Source organism: Anabas testudineus, chromosome 7, assembly GCF_900324465.2.
Source record: "Anabas testudineus chromosome 7, fAnaTes1.2, whole genome shotgun sequence".
Classification (NCBI taxonomy): domain Eukaryota; kingdom Metazoa; phylum Chordata; class Actinopteri; order Anabantiformes; family Anabantidae; genus Anabas; species Anabas testudineus.
The window spans coordinates 21,861,165-21,878,885 of NC_046616.1; the positions used below are offsets into that span (position 1 = coordinate 21,861,165).

The following is a 17,721-nucleotide window of genomic DNA, read 5'->3' on the forward strand; positions in this document are numbered from 1 at the left end:
TTTAATGTCAAGGACTTGACGTGTTGATTACAGCTTTGTACCTTTTAAAATGCTTCTCATTTAACATGATTACTTTATTCACTCATTAGTAGTTAGTAGCCTGGTCCTTTCCCGGACTAGAATTCCAGGCAGAAATTCAAAAAGTTCAGATTCTTGTAAGGTTTGATCTGGGTTCAGTTAGGTAGGTCAAATTTCAAGCTAAATCAAATCAAATAAATGGACGACTTAAGCACTCAAATGTTTCTTTAATTTAATGTTCAGGAGAAACTAGTCTTCCTCAGAGTAAGGCAAGAAGGACTTACTAGCATAAGCACTACATAAACTCAACTGGGATTGGGTAGGGTTTGGAATAAAATACAATATCCTTGTCAGGTTCTGGTTGGGTTTTGACAGAAATATACAGTCCAATCGACCACATTTACCATATGCATGAGTGATGTCTTCTCTTCAAACTCCTGACAAAAAGGCAGTGCAGAAATAAAACCATAATTTGTATGTTTGCTTTAGACCATGACTAAAGAGGAGTACATGACAGAATATCTGATGTAAGGAATTCATGAGCTCCACTTTAGGAAAAAGTTTCCTTTGCAAGTTAGTTGACAACTGCACAACTCAACAAAAGAACGTTGGATGTGATACTTCAGAGGAAAAAGTAAATTGTGTCAGCCAATCAATGCCTGAGTGTCTGACTGACTCAACTGTATTTTGTCAAATTCACCGTGTATTTTACATACATGTCTAAAATTCCTGACACCTAATGAAGGCTTCTATCACTTCCTAAATTATGCAGAGACATTTTCTCTTAAACCAAAAAAAAAAAAAAAAAAAAAAAAAAAAAAAACACATTAGCTTTGACTCAACAGAATGCAAATTTGTGCATTTCCCTTAGGCATGAGAGAAAGTAATTAAGCAAAGGACCCTTTGTCTTCACAATGCTTTTTGAGTCATTTCATCGCAGGATAAGAAGACTATCTGTCAAGAGGAAAGCTTTCATGTACCATTGAGTGTGTTGACTTCTTTTTTTCTAATCTATTGTTCTTCTAGACATTTTCCTCAAAAGTTTCCCAGTGCAGCCGGGAGAACTGAAGGACAAACTGTTCATCATTAACAAGGAAGATGGAGGCCTGTCTGATGAGCACATCACCTCTCTAAGGAGGTATGACTTTGTGCCAAAAAAACACTGATTTGTATTCATCCCCAATAATGCCACAGCCAAAGCTGAGAGGTGAATGTCTTTTCGCACCTAAGTGCACGGGCAGTTGATGCAGGTTTTCATTTTCACTGATAAAACCTTTGAAAACTAGCAACAACAGGGAACGTTAGGACAGTTTGGGCAACATGAATACAGGGGAAACCACAGCCAGTACATGTGAGAAGGACGCACGGTTTGCACAACAGTGTTTTAATGATAAAGAGCAGATGCCAGAACCTTTTACCAGAGCAGCTTACTAATAAAAGTTTCATCTTGGGTTATTCATGGAGATGGAAACTATTGACATGCCCCCAGGAATATAGCACTGAAAGTGGGTAAAATGCTTCGTGATTCTTACCTGCAGTTTACTCAGTGACTCTGGATGCTGAACCCTGGAAGGTTAGTGATCTAATATACTACGTGGAGAGTTTTATTTATTCTATGAAAATGTAATATATATTTTAATGTGCTGTGGCGTAGGCCTGAGGAATACAATCTTGGAAGAACCACTCTCAACAGGTGCTGCAATATTAATGACCGGTGCTACTCTAGTGGCACATACTGTAGCCTGGCTCATGAAAAAGTGAATGTCTCTGGTTTGAGGTCAGAACGCATGGAAATGACAGAAGCAGGAAGTGCAATTTAAGACGAGCGGGGGTTCAAATTCAGTGCAAGCGAATAAATGGCTGTTCCCATCAGCGTGTTGTTGCTATATTGAAGCTGACGAGGACCATCAGCGCTACTTGGCTTTTAATCACTTGCCTTTCTAAAGGCCATGGGATGGCGGCATAAAGGGGCAAGGGTTAAAATGGAAAAGTAGAGTGACAGAATAAGAAACAACATTGTGACTTCAATTTTTAACATCAACCTATAGGTCTATATCCATCTAACCATGTCTGAATGATGTTTTGCAGGTACACTCCTTAAAGCTTTCTGGTCTTTCAAGACCAAAAAGTCTTTGTAAGAACAGAAACCATGAGTGAAGCCATGTACCTGTTTGCATACACTCACATCTTACTGTACGTTCTGTTCCTCCCATTTGAACATACTGCAAAATGAGCAGCATGAAAATATGTATGCTTTATAAATATGATTTTCAATATGGCATTTTTTTTAAGATCCCCAAAATATTTAGTGCGTATATCACTCACTGGTTGCAGTGTGGTAAATGTACAGATGTTCATGCCTAAGTCCTAAAAGACTGTTGCCATTACCCATTACATTTGCAAGAAGAGAGTTACTAATAAAACCACACTAAAAACAGAATTTTTAGGCCAAATTTATGCAGAAATAAGGACATTTTTTATGGTTCGAAAATGATCAGGCGACATGGTAGTTTAAGAATTCAAAATTCTGAATATATTGGTTAAATTCAGTTCGAAATTTCATTAAAACCTTCATGTACATCAGACTGTGAGACGAAGCTGTACATTCTCAACCTGCCCTCTTTAACCTTTTAAAGAAAATATTCACAATGCATCTACAGACATGAGCTCTGGGCTGAATGTTTCTACTTTTGTGATTGTTGCCAAGCCATTCTCCATTCTCTATGTTGATGGTTAGCTTTAAGCATGTGTGATAGTTTTTGTGTTTATTCTAATTCTTCTTAGACAACAGTGTTCATGTGTCCAGTTTGATGTGAAGCCTCAAAGGGGTAATAGTAAAGGACGAGGCTAAGTGCTGATTTTTAACTGTATATTTTGTGCACAATGAATAGTTAGTATCTCTAAACAAACTTCAGAAAATAATTGATAAATAATTAAACTGATCAACTGACAGTTTTAATAATAATATGATCAATTATTCTTTTACATTGGTAAACGTGCATAAGGATACACAACTTTCCATTGAAAGCTATTGTTTGCTGATGATGGACCGCTATTCACTTGTTCAGATATCCCATTGAGAACAACACATTTCCAGCTACGATAACCACATTAGGAATGTCTAAACCATATTTCTGATCCATTAAAAACAATCTGCTAACGATGACATTTGCAAGTGACCCCGAGCATTTAAATTATAAAAATTTTTGCAACTGAATGTGACCATATCAAACCTGCGTAAAGATCACAGCAAAACCAGCTAAAACTGTTCTTACACACAATTGTGTGTGGGATCCTGTCACATATACCAAGGTGACAAAGTAGATATTCAAGACCATTTATATATATATATATTTATTTTATTCTTTTAAGAGATTTTATAATCTTACGGTATCTGCTGGACATGTAACAAGCAATATTATTAATATTATTTATCTTTTTATGACGAAGGTATGTCCCTACCATGGATGATGTGGAAATGTACAAATCCTACAGTGGACCTGTGACGGAGCTGCACATTGTGGACCGGTACATGATGGAGGTACAGTGTTTAGCTTAGTTCAAGATTGGAAAGTGCTTTGGATTTGACTTGCGACAGTCTGACCCGAGCAGAATGTAATGCACTAACATATTTCCTTTAAAAGGACTTTTTGTATCTTCATTCACTTGCCTGCTCATTCACACACTGTGGATGCCAGGACAAGAGCTTATCACCTTCCAGCTTGCCTGGCAGTCATCTGACCCATGTGTGGTTGGCTCAAGGCTGCTGGAGGGGTAACAGATGAACAGCAGGATAAGCCCACAGTGCTTCTCAGTAATATTTTACACCAGACATAAGGGATTTCATATGTAAGAGACAGGGTGGCATTGCCTATGGAAACCACATTTACTTCTTGAGACACATGCCTGCATATCTGTAGCAGTCAGCTTGAATGACAACAGACAACATAGTCTGTTGTCTTTACTGTTGCCAATTAAACAGGTTTTGAAATCTTGCACTTTATAGAAATGTAAATACTATCAGTTGAAACTCCTAATACTACACGTGCTTCCTCACTCACGGCCCCCCCCCTCCACAAAATCTAATGTTCTGTAATTTTCATTCATTCCACGCATTCTCCCCATTAAAACTCATTAAATTATTAAAGAAAATGAAAGATTCTTCATGAATCATCACAATTTTAGCATCATTATTACTTGGAATTAAATTGCCTCTTATTGGAGATTCAACCTCCACTGCTCTATGTACCACACTGTAAACCAACATGTGTGATGTTCCCATGGTTTGCTGGGGTACTCGAGTGATAGCAATGCTAGTCTATTGCAATATTTGCTAGACTGAAAAACATTAAAGGGCAACTTTGCTGATTTAGTTTTCTGTGGTTCTAGTTGGTGGAGTAGTATATCCCATGCATATAAATAGCAGCACTCTCTACCTTTCCTATTTAAAAATATGCATCTGCCACTAACTCCTCCATATGATGTAATCTGGAGGATATTTTCAGTTAGAAGAAGTTATTGCAGATCATTTCATCTAGTTCCTCATACTACACATGTTAGTCAGTGAAAGTCAGTGAAATTGCCCTTTAAAAAATCAGTGGCAAAAGAAATTCATTCTTCATTCTCATTGTACAGTCAATGAGAATGAGGCCTACTTTTCTTCTCACACCACCATGAGGTTGACAGTTTTAGTTTTAGTCTGTCTCAACAACAACATCAGTTTTTGTGGCATCAGTCCACAAAAACCTCAGTTTCAGCCCCTTGAAGTTGGATATTTGTTGCTTTCTAAAGCAGACTGGACAATTAAACATTTATAGTAATGTAATGTTAGTTTCTACCCATATGTGATGGGGTCCTATCAATAAATTGAAAAGACAATTTGAAGATTTCTGCTATAAAATAAGATGCTGAGTTAAGATGTCGACCATGGTAAACAATATACCTGCTTAACACGAGCATACAAGCATTGGCAGAGCTTGAAGCTGTGTGTAAGTATAGCCCCAGTGTGGTTATAAGCCTGCTGTGTCTGAAATCACCCTCATTCATTAATCCATGTACTAGGGTATAATAGACACTTCTAAATTAACACAATAGTGATTAAGATTGTGGACACTTATTAATCAGCCTTACTTTTCTTCATTGCTGTTACCTGTAGAGTCGCCCGCCTTTCATTTTGTTATTGATAATAGAAATGAGTTCACATGCCACAAACATTACTTTATATTCATTTGTGGATTTTTTAAAATGACATTATAGTAGATGAAGTTTTATCAGCAAACTACATTTCAAATTTGAACGCTCCAATACAGACACTGCCTTCACTGTGTCCACAGAGAAAAGGTAGCATGAGAAGCATGTCAGCAGAGCAACAGCAGCAGCTTTGGTCGTGTGTGTATGTTCACATTTTTTTTTTATAAATACTTTTTGGTATTTTTGCCTTTATTCAATAGAGTCAAGTGAAGAAAGGAGACAGTAAAGAAAAGCTGAGATGTGAGGTACAACATGCAGCAAAAAACCCCAGCTGGAGTCAAACCCAGGATGTTACAGTTATATGGCATGTGCCTTAACTGTTCAGCTTCTGGGGCAGCCCCAAGCTGCACTTTGTGTGTCAGACGTGGTATGACGTCTACACAAGCAGACAGCTGGATAGCAGCATATACACTTCCACGTCACAAATACGAAGCTGACAGACACATCTCTTCCCTTGTTCGCCTTAGACGAATGGGAAGAGTCTGTCTTGTTCTGCAGTTTTGTGTAAACACGTTCCTGTCAGGATGCCTGTGGATGACTTAAGTGACATCTGAGAACAGATTTCATACAATTTATAAAATCATCATTTATATAGCAGTCACACAATTTTGTTAGTTTGGCTACAAGTATAGACTGTCAGTTTTATTTTAAGGGTTGGGTCAAAAATATAATTTATAGCTATTTCTATTGACATACCTGCAATTATAGGGGCTCATTTGGACAAGCTAACATAAACACAAATTGAATCATTTTTTCCTACAAATACAAAGTAATAATTTATGCATCAAGACAAAACTGAAGGCCTAAGAGCGAGCAGGAAGTGAAGACAGCTGCAGTGCAAGCCCTTAACATAAATCCACAGTGGTGAATTCAGGGACAAAATAATAAAACAAAACTCTCTGTCACTGTTGAAGTACTTATGGAGCTGATTGTATTAGTGTTGAAGCTAAAATCTCACACCTGAGAATGTGTTTAGTCAGTGCGTTATGCTATGAGCACAGTTTTAGTCCAGGACGAATTAAATTACAACTGTGTTACCTTGGCATGGATTCAGTGCGAGCCGTTAACCTCCCATTAGAAATTCAAAATGTGTCAGAAAATGTGACAACATGAGGAGCACGGTGCTGGAGAGGGTGGAAGATGGCACATTCTGGGACTTTTTTTTTTTTTAGAAATAGCCAAATGATTACAGTCTATGAGTTGATAACACTAATTCTAATATTTTTCCTTAGCTATCCATCAGAACAAATGCCCTTTAGCTTTCGGGAGACAGTATCTGAGCGCGAGCGAGATGGTCTGACAATGTGGAGTGATTTATTAGAGGTTAGCACCGACACAAAGGTCGAATAGGCAGCTCAGCCAATCGTTTCAAGGTGTCAAGCCTTCAGTTTCTCTGCTAAATCAGGCAGTCGACAGGCCCGCAGCACTCTCCTCTCGCCTGAGGTAATCTCACCAAAGAACTTGAGTGTGTGAGAACAAGCTGCAGCCTTCGAACGGCTGTATCTCCCAGCAGCACTTTTTTTTTTAAACATAATTCTGTATAATCACATGGAAATAGGTTGTGTGATGATGTGGTAATTGCACTCTCTCCTGTATACACACAGCTTATTAAACATACATCTTTTCCCTGTTACAGCTGTGCAACATCCCCAACGTGAGCACACAACTCAACATGCTGCTGACTCTACGAGAGCTCCCGATCAGCATGAACGACCTGCAGCCTGTGAGTTTACTTGATCACCTACAGAGTTAAATCAAAGGTCAAATAACACGTCAAGCTGTTTAAAAGTCTGCCTCGTTCCCGCGAGCTGAAACAAACTGGTAAAACCACAGTCACCATAGTACACCAAGAAACATGAACATGCAAATTTATTCTACAATGCAAATGCTAATGTTCAAATGCAGCGTGGCTTTAGACATAAATGAAAAGAACATCTGGGGACAAACTGACATTAAGACATGAAAGGCTTTTTCGCTCCACTCTGAGTTTTATGTTGAAGTGCTGGGCGAAGTAGTTTCTGTTCTGTTTGATGGACGGTAAAGAGTCTTGAAATCAGGGAGGCATGAGAGGCACTTTAAGACCCCTCTCTTCATTTACCGGAGAAGAAAAGATGGATCCTAATCAAATCAAGGTCCATTTTTCTGTAGGTGGTGTTAAACATGCAAAGTTTTTATCTTTAACAGAAGCACAATTCAGCCCACTTTAGGGTCTTTACAAGGAAGAACTGTGGAAAAATTCATAAATGAAACTCCATTCTGCAAAGTTGTGGACAAATATGGGAACTGATAAGTGAATACCTGAAAAAACTAAATGAAAAGTTATAATTTAAATATATATTTATACATTATTTTGAGCTCATTTAACCCTTAAGCATCCAGCCAGTTGTTTAAGGCTGGTGCAGTGTGACTATCTCGACATGCCAGGTTCATCATTAGTCACACTAATTGTTAACACTCTTATTGAGAATTGTGGGTTTTTGGCGTTGGGGACCGCAGGGTGTGAAGATATTACAGTAAGACAAGAATACCACTGAGCTCCTGCCTCGTAGTTTTTTTTTTTTTTGTGAGTTTCTAATGCTTCTGTTTCTTTCAGCACCAGTGCTTCTGCCCTAATCTCTCGTCTGCTGACTGTCTGAGAACGAAGCGAAACAATGGATGAGAGTGATGGCGCTGTAATGTGTTGACTGTGACAGTAATTTTTCTCTGTCTGCCTGGGAAGATGACTTGAAAAGAAAGATTAGCAGTTTCATTAAACGTACTGTTAGCTTTTTCTGTCTGATGTTTGTTTCTCTTGCCACCGCTTTTGGATTTACCGACATTTTTCGATCAAGCATGCAGGTAATCTGTGACAAAGTGTGTGCGTCTCTTTCATCTACAACCCACAGCGGCGTGTGCCACTGTCTTACAACACCACATGTTCAAACATACAGAGGTTAGGCTCCTTTCTGTTGCACGGTGCTTTAAATCCTTTGATTCCTTGACATGATATCTCTAGGCTTGAACAATATAGAGGATTATTACTGGCCAACTGATAGACACAGCTTGAGGAGAGAAAATGGAGAGGTCATCACCTGCGGGATGTTTCTCACCTGCCGTGTGCTTGTTAATGCTATACTTTACTGCCAGAAGGACAGGTCTGTATTACACAACCAGGATTCTTGCTCTAGACAGAGATCTGGACAACAAGTTGTCCCCGGGATGCTAAGCTGCACGGGATCCAGACAAAATGTCGCATTTCCACATAGCAGTTCAATTTGTGTCACCTCCTTTTTGTAATTCAAGGCACGACAATTAAACAGAAGTCAAAACAGCTCTATGAAAACACTGGAGATACATGTGGATTTCAGAAAGGATATAGCACCACCTGCTTCCATCTTCCTGTGAGGATCACCAGAGAAAGCTTCTGTTTTCTGAGCATTACAACAACCCAGGACCCTCAGTGGGAGCAGAAGATCAGTTCCTTAACATAGAAGCTGCAGAAGATTACACACTTCCTGAGAAAGTATAACCTGTCAAGCTCAATCAGTCAATCATCATCATCAGTGAGTCCATCCTCACTGACTCCATCACTGCTTGATATGATGTCTCCACTGCTGAAGACATTGGAGAGCCTGCAGGGGAGATGATGGCTGACCACCCAACCAAGTCTTTGCAAGTTTCTTTAGCACAGGATCACATAAAAAAAGCTTTTTAATATAAATATTTAATTTCACTGTTAATGAGTGGCATATGCTATCACGATTATGATTTCTTCTATAGAAGTTACACAGTTTCCTGGTGTACATTACCAAATACGATATCCATCTTGAGCTGGACAGTTTCAGTTATCTTTTATACAAGCTACAGGACAGTCATGTGCCATGTTGGTACACATAGCCTGTGCAAAGCCAGATGATATAATGTAGCTGGATACACTGTCTGCTTTCTCTTCTCTGTAATTGAGGCTGTCCCACTGGAAGGTTTGGGGAAGTTATTCTTAAAACAGGAGCATATGGTGTGAGTGTTGTTGCTGGCTGGCATGGACCTTATTTGGAATAGCTAACTCTTTGTCAAGGACTTTGATTCCCACAGCATCGACTCCTTTCTCCTCCAACACACTATTGGCAAAACCTAAAATCCCACTTTTATTTCTTTTTGGTTTTTCAGCAGGATTTCTATCCATATTCAACAGGATCTGTTCAGAGCTGGTTAAGCAGGGAAATTGGGCAATATTCTAGAGGGATATTTCTACTTGACACAATTGCATACTAAATAATAATCTTGACAAACAACAAGGCCCTGATTATTCATTTCATGAGGTCAAATGAGGTGCTGTGTGAGATGACTGTTTATCTTTATAATGTAAAATACTGAAGCCTGGAGTTATTTTTGCCTGCACTTTGTCAGTACAGAAAGCCCCCAAAACAAGATTCAGCCTCGCAAAATTGTTGTGTGGCAGAAATGAATGTGAGAGCCTGTATGTGGTTGGATTACAGAAACAAAATGACTTTGCTGTGTGCCCCTGTGTTTGTGTTCCAGCTGATTAACCAGAAGATCAGAATGTGCACACAGCTGTGCAACTGCAGGTCATTTGTTGTCGTGCTGGAGTACCTCCTCGCCATTGGCAATTACCTCAACGAGAACGCCGGAAAGGAAAAGGCCAAGGGATTCCGCCTCTCCTCCTTGACTAAAGTATGACTCCACCACTGTTGCCTGACCTTTGATTGAGTTGCAGCGATAGGCTAATAAGACTACTCATTGATATACACAGCAGGGCTTCTGTGCATCTTCTTTCAATTTTCTCCTTTGTTCCTCGTGCTGTAGTCGCTCAGGTTCACTCAGGTATTTCTGAGAGTTGTGTGATTGTATGTGTGGCCAACGTGGTGGCTGAATGTTTACTGTAAACCGTCTTTAAGTTGCAGTTGGTCATAGGTTGTGGATGTTTTGTGTGTCTGTTTTCTGACTTATTTAAACGTGTGGTTTGACATTTTGGGAGATACGCCTATTGGCCTTCATGTCAAGAGTTAGAGAAGATCAATAACACTGGGAAACGTGTAAATGTACAGCAGACACTTAATTAGCTTACCGTAGCATAAAACTGGGGAAATCAGATGGGGAATAATGAGAAAGTGGCTTTCTTGGGCACAGAGAGGTAAAAGCCCCCCCACCATGTCTATATAGGATCTCCAGACTGAAAATAGCTACAAATGAGTCTGCCACATAGTTTGCGGCCATTTCTGTTTCTGGTTATTTTATGTCAGTTTGTTTAGTTAGGATTGTGTTCTAGGTCCAGGTTCACTCTTTTAATTTTGTCTCTTTAGGTTTATAATGTGTGTACTTGGTTTTTTTTTTTGTATTTTTCATCTCTTGATAGTTACTTCTTGTTTCTCAACCGTTCATCATCATTTGTTTTTTTTTTAGTTAGTTTTCTGTTCCTTTGAGGTAATTTAGCATCTTTTAACTGAGCTCTGTGACTTTCAAACAAGAATTATTAACCCTTCATACACAAGGGCTTAGTGTCTGGGTAACAGAATGTACAAATTTAGTGGCACCTCCAAATCTCAAATTACAAATAGTCTATTTTAATTAAAGAATATAAAATATTCCACATCATGGCAACAGCATTTTGCCCGGTGAAGATATTATATGTCTACCATTAAGGAATAGTAGTTTATGGGTGCACACTTTTTACTGTTGTCTGGGGTTTGCAAGATTATTTCCTGCCTTCCCCTGAATTTAGTTTGAACCACTCTTTTGTGTGCAAGTCCTTCTTTTGGGAAGGTTTAAGGGGCAGTGCTCCTGGCATAGAACTAAAAGGTCCTCTGCTGCATTTAATGAAGCCAAGGCCTTGTGTTCCCTCAGAGGTGTTTCCAAGTCTAATTGAGAAGAGTAAACTGTTGCTGCTTGAGACAGACTCTCATCAAATTAATGGCTGTCTGCCTCCAACAAAAATGCACTGAGGTTATCTCAGATCTTTTCTGGGGTCTTGTTTTTTTTTCACTTGTGAGCATCAATACTTGGTGCATGTCTTGTTTATATAGTCCTCGGAGGCTCACCTAGACCTTAAATTGGTAAACAACATAACCTAGAAAAAGACTATGAGTGCCTGTCACAGGATTGGAGAGGTCCCTCTTGCATTTCAATTATGTGGCACCACGAAGTTGACTTGAATTTAACCGTCATCATTACTGTTTTATAAAAATATAACATATTGTAGAAGCAATGACAGTTACTGCTGCTTCAGTTACTGAAACTGCATTTCCACGGCATCACACCTGTGTGTGCTGCTGTTATTAGTCATTGTGTTGTACAGCAGGGGCTAACATTTTTTCCAAACCTTGCCCTTTTTTATTGTGTGTTTTCTCCATCCCCAGCTCTCCCAGCTACGTGGGAGAGACAAGAAGTTCACCTTGCTGAATGCCCTTGTGGAGCAGATCATGTTGCATGAACCGTGCTTGGCCACTTTTACCCAAGAGTTGGCAGAATTTGAAACTGTCCCTGGAGGTATTTGCTAATCAAGATTTGATCAAACCTGAAAAAAAAATCACTGTGGTTCTTTTCAACTGAGGTCTGTTAAGTGAAACGTGTATTTTCTGTGTTTGTGTGTTACTGTTTCTTTTTTTTTTTCTTTCTTTTGGTTAGCTTCCATTAAAGGCTTGACCGCAGAAGTAGATGGTGAGTGGATCACATTTTACTACTGTCTCTGAAGACTGTTGATCTTAAATATGCTGAGATCACTGTAATACTGACCTTCCTTCTTTGCGCTGATGCAAGCTCTTTGTGAAGAAGTGTAATAGTAACATTTACTAGATCTTTCTGTAATTGTAGTTTCAGTATACTTTGTTGAAGCACTGTGATCTCATTGTCCAGGGAGTTTATGGGCTCCAGCCAATATACTGTCTATACTATGGCGTACAAACAGTTGCCACAAGCACAAAGACTGCACTTCACAGGATCACACAGGAGACAGCATCTGATTTAAAGCAGCTATTTGCTCTAGTGGTGAAATATGATGGATGGTTTGTGTGTTTGTGTCTGTGTTGCTTCAGTCCTGAAGAATGAACTGCAGAAAGTCATTCAGTATAGGAAAACCTGCAAGAAGAGAAATGCTGGAGTTCATCCCCCGAACTTCCTCAAAGACCTGAAGGTAAGAGAGAAAAGCCTTTGCTCATTATTTATTAATGTATTATGTAAAGGTACTTGTAAATATACATATAAAAATAATGTAAAATGTATTAAATTCAACACTTTCGACCAAATTAAATGTTTACCGTGGTTTACTGTTTGGTTTTGATACATTGATGCCTTTTACTGGTGTGAATTAGGTGGACATCTGAGAGAGAGGATCAGTCTCAGCCAGCCAGGTGGCTAAAAGATCACTTTTAGCCACATCACACATACAATGGTGGATATTTTTCTGCAAAAAATAGCAACACCACAATATATAAATACTGCAATCAAATTATTCAAGTTAGCATCAAAATATTTTAAAAGTGCCACAGTATAATAACTTTTTGTGCAGAATTATTTATTGTATATTGTAGGATTATGCACTGATCAGAGACAACATTAAGTGCTGATCACTTCTGAGTTCAGAGATGCCAGGCAAGGTTCTAATTTTATATTTTCAAAATGTATTTTCACAGGATTTTTTGATTCAGTCTCAGTTTAGTTATAGTTAGTTCCACCATTTCAGTTTTTTATCATCTCAAATGTATTTTATTTTAGTTGATTATTATTTTTTGTTAGTATTAGTTATTTTCAGTTTTGTAATATTAGTTGAGGATAAAAGTTATGAGTTTATGTGTTATGTTAAAAACAATCTACTTATCAAGAAGACGACACTAAAATGTACTAATTCCACACTGTAATGTACTGTACTGCACTATGGATGCAAGTTATGCACAGAAATCAACAAGATAACATTTCGTATTTAGATAACAGTTATTATTTAACCCTGTTTGGTTATTAACATGTTAATAATGGGCTGGTGCTCTGAGTTGCACATTCACACAATTCATTTTAAGAAGTGCAGCATTTAAATTTGTTTTCATTGGAACTTCTACTTCTCCTTGCTAGACATTGCTAGGGCTGAGGTTTTTCCCTCCCTTCAAAAGTGCTGCTACCTGAAAATATATTAACATGTATCGGTTTGTCAGTCGAACATAGTGATCTCATGTTATCATTTAATAAGGCCTACTGTAAGTTGTAGAGCACAATGTCGGCATCTTAAGGATGTAGGCTACAAAACCTGGCAGAACAGCAGGCGTCTTGAAGGAAGAGTTTTTAACTTTGCGTTTCAAAGTTGGAATGTTGAGCTTAAAGTTGAAATATAACATTGAGAATAAAGAAAATATACTAAAAATGAAGTAAAAGTGTTGAAATGAAGGACTTGAATGCAAGAATAAAACTGAAATACCATGTCAAACGTGACGGTAAAAGTGTAAAGAATAAACTAAAAATGGTGAGGACAAAGTTGAAACGTTGAGACTAAACATTGATGTTTCTTTGCATTGCAAGATTAAAGTTGAACTTCGGTAAATATGCTTCTTCAAATGCCTTGTGATGAACAGGTGAAATTTCTACTTTAGAATTTGGTGTTAGAGCACAAACACAATGTGGTAATAATGTAGGTATTAGCACTTCCATGAAACTGTGCCAAAAATCTGTTCAGAAGGCAAAACCACACACACTTTGAAACTTGGAGGCTGGCCACAGTTGTGCAAATTGAAATACCTGGTAATGGACAGATGTCAGAGTATTAATGGTGGCACCTGCACATAGAGCGTTTTGCTGTAAACAAATCTGGATTTTGTATTATCTGACTGCAAGAAAAGCTGTAAAGAATGAAATGTTTTAGACTATTTGACTCACTTGAGAACTAGTTTAAGCCATGGGCCTGTTTGACTTGTCATTCTTTACAGTGATACAATAGTTTCAGTAGTTTTCTACACAAATGGTAAAAAAGTATTTAACTACTTAAATCACTATGCAAATATAAATGTAGCTGGCAAGTACCTCAAAACTTATGTACAGTACTTGAGAAAATACTTATATTGTAGTTACATTACAGTAACAGTAGATTTGCAGGCCTAGCAACTTCTTCCAGTTTGAGTAGGAAGTGAACTGTAGCTTTTATGCAGGGAAATCGTAAGACAGATCCTCTTAACAGAATACTGAGTAATCATTTTGTCAATCTGTTCATTCAGTTCATTCAGTCATTTACCTCCCACGGTGTGTTTGTTCTATAGCTCCATCAAAGCATTACTCTACAGCACAGTGGCTCTAGTGGTTAAAAGCTCCAAAGTGGAAATTTGATGATACCAGTGTAGAGTCTCATTGGGTCAGTTAGTTTGCTTTTTAATGGAACAGTTTGAAGCTCCCTGATCTCTGATGACAGTGACATGAGAAGAGCGATAATGATATTTCACTATGAATGGATGACCAAACTCAACAGGAGTTTCCTGTGCTATTCTCCTTTTATTTCCAGATGACAATTGAGAAATACAAAACGGATCTCTCTGCACTGATGAAGACGTGTGAGGAGATGAAGAACCTCTACTCTGTCACACTGGTAACCCTTGAGTTATTATTTCAATATCTCCTTTGTACAGGCTTCAAAGATGAATGGTTCACTGTTCTCTGGTGTCTAGATGACCCTCTTCAATTATTTGTCATCTTATCTCTGCACTCTACTACTCTACTCTACTACACTGGGAGAGTACATATATTTTAGACCAAGAGGTCCCCAAGGTTACTTTTCATGTACCTGGTATCCTTGAGGATTTACATGAGGATATAGTGCATCCAATTTAAAATGTATAGCCCCATCATTTAATGGCAAGGACCGATGATTTAGCTCTTTGAAATATGTTATACTTACTTCCTCAAGATTTAATTCCTTCAGGATTAGGGAACAATTGCTGCTGTCTCCTGTAGTCAGAGAGTGTGAGAGACAAGTTCATCCTGACCCTTAATGTGTGATGTCACATCCACGAATAGTCTACAAAGAATTAAAAATGAGAAGGTGTAAGTGCACACCTGAAGGATTTCAGATGTGTTTTTAAAAAAAAGTTATCCAGCAACAACACATACCAAAAAGAACAGATACACTAGCATTCAAAAGTTTGGGGTCACTGTCCTTTTTTCATACATTTTTTAAAAATTTCACTAAATAAACAGGAAATCTAAGGTAGAAATAATGATTTGTCATTCAAATGATAATTGACATCATTGGCTTTCATTGAAGAATCCTTGATTTGCAGCAATTACAATCTTGCAGATGACTTTACCTAGACAAACTGACTGACATTTGTCAAAGTAATCTGAAGAGATTTCACACCATGCTTCCTGAAGCACCTCCCATGAGTTGAATTAGCTTGATTGACACCTAACCTACCATCCCGTCTATGAAGGGTTTATGAAAATAGACACAACAAATCAATAAGCCAATCTTCAAGCATGTATTTGTGGCATTGTACAATGCATGACTGACTCAAATGCTCTCTGAGAGCAAAACTTATATTCCTAAATTAGTTTTGTTATCTGTAGAGAACTGCACTTACTGTATATTTTAGTATTTGCCTTAACTCCAAGTGTCTCGCTAAGAAACCTCCTCTGTCACACACATCACCAGATTTAGTGGAGGCACTAGTTTTCTTTTATCACTTTGTCTATAAAGGGGAAGATTTTCTTTGCCCACTAACCTGGTTAAATTAAGTTTATAGAGCTCAGCTCTATTTTTGACATCTTAACAGGTACTATGTCTTTTTTAGAGAGTCCCCACCAAAAACATTCAATACAAATTGCAATGCCCATTTTCTCTCTTTTCTTTTATGACTACGGATAATCCATCATCATTGAGAGTCCATTTACCCTTCCTGCTGTGTTTGAGCGCTGAGATATAATAGCATTGAGCTGTGAGCTGCAGGCCTGGTAGGAAATTGTCTTATACTACTGTAGAGCCACAATTAAATTCCTGCACACTGCAAACTTTTTTTTACAACTCACACACAAGTAAGTAAAGGTAGAGAGTACTAAACGCAGTCACTGTACTGCAAAGTGAGGGTACAAAATAATAGGCCTTCCATGACCTTTCCCCATAAGACTCTATATATGGGCTTGGTCAAAAAAAGGCATTTCATGAAGCTTCAGAGTATCTTGCAGTAACTTTGTAATAACTGCATGTGTGTTTTGAATATTGATTGAATGATCAAAATGGCAACTGAAATGAACCTTCATACGCAGAGTTCACCATTGCCTCAGCTCAGACAGTGCTCACATGTTCCAGCTTGTGTAGCGTCCGAGCATGAGATCTTACAGGCTATCATAAAGATTCGCCCAGCTTTTCCAAAACACATTGATCAAATTAATCTTTGGGCAAAATTCAGAAGTCAGTGAGCAAATTTTCTCACAAGTATAATTTCAAGCAACTCAAAGACAAGAAGGTTAGCAGGTGCACAAAAAGAAGAGTCAGAATTGTATTAAAAGAAAAATGATAGGGTGTACTTTCTGCTAATAAAAGCTGCTTGCATTTTAAATTTGGCCACAACCTGGCAGAGCAACGAACAACAAACGTGTCTCACATGCTGATGAGCCAATAGTCCTTCCTGTAGCTTCTTCTTACTGTACAGATATGAGACTGGTATCGATCTTCCCATCTGTCTCAGTGAGAAAGCAAATAAGCGCATTTCCCAAAATGCCAAAGTGAAACATCCTCGCAAATAAAATCCATATTATTTTTTATTGTTAACATAAATGGTTCAAGCATCACAGAAAATGATCTGGTGGTTTAGTATTTATGACCTTTTAAAGTTTAACAAGCTGCCCTTTAACTGTAGCGTGTCCTTCAGGCCAGGAGTTATGTTTTGATCACTAGGTAGCAGTGCCAACATGCACCACCATCTTTTTAATGCTTAATCAGAGTTCAGGACCAGTGGAATCTTTAAATATTTCATATGTATTTAAGGTGATGTTCTTATTTTAAGTGTTTTTTTTATGTTACCTTTTCCATCAGTATCATATCAGTCAGTGTCTTGTTTAAATAGCCGAACACAGTACCATCAAGCATCATTCCTCCAAGTGGAATTGCAATCAGAGCACTGACATTTGAGGATGGACACAGCCAAATCCCCTGCCCCCACCTGCGCCCCACTGTGGGTGTGCGGGCACCATGTTCTAATTGTGTGTTGCCTCCTAAATATACAACAAAACCCTTCAGGAGATTTGGAGAAAATGATTGAGACTGGCTGGGCTGTGGTGTTGTGCAAGAGCGCAGCAGGTTAGGGAAAAGGCATCATATTTAGTCACATCTTGTTACGGAGGAGGAGAATTCATAATGATGCCCTTGAAAAGCTAACATGCAAATTTATTAAAGATAGAAGATGCTCATGAAACTTTTGGGGGGTGTGATTTTGGAAGTCTTGTTTGTCTGAAGGTCTGATTTTTAAAACAGTATTAAATAGAAGGAGACAC

At 38.3% G+C, this 17,721-nt stretch overlaps 1 protein-coding gene across 2 annotated transcripts in view; it reads left to right on the top strand.

Moving 5' to 3' along the window:
- LOC113167253 (formin-like protein 13) overlaps nucleotides 1–17,721 on the top strand; it is a 31,816-nt gene that overhangs the window by 10,166 nt on the left and 3,929 nt on the right. For both annotated transcript variants that reach the window (XM_026367696.1, XM_026367697.1), the window contains 8 exons: nucleotides 1,045–1,156; nucleotides 3,469–3,559; nucleotides 6,905–6,991; nucleotides 9,787–9,939; nucleotides 11,622–11,751; nucleotides 11,890–11,922; nucleotides 12,297–12,394; nucleotides 14,738–14,821. In XM_026367696.1, coding sequence (XP_026223481.1) covers nucleotides 1,045–1,156; nucleotides 3,469–3,559; nucleotides 6,905–6,991; nucleotides 9,787–9,939; nucleotides 11,622–11,751; nucleotides 11,890–11,922; nucleotides 12,297–12,394; nucleotides 14,738–14,821 — 788 coding nt within the window. The remainder of the gene's footprint in view (nucleotides 1–1,044; nucleotides 1,157–3,468; nucleotides 3,560–6,904; nucleotides 6,992–9,786; nucleotides 9,940–11,621; nucleotides 11,752–11,889; nucleotides 11,923–12,296; nucleotides 12,395–14,737; nucleotides 14,822–17,721) is intronic.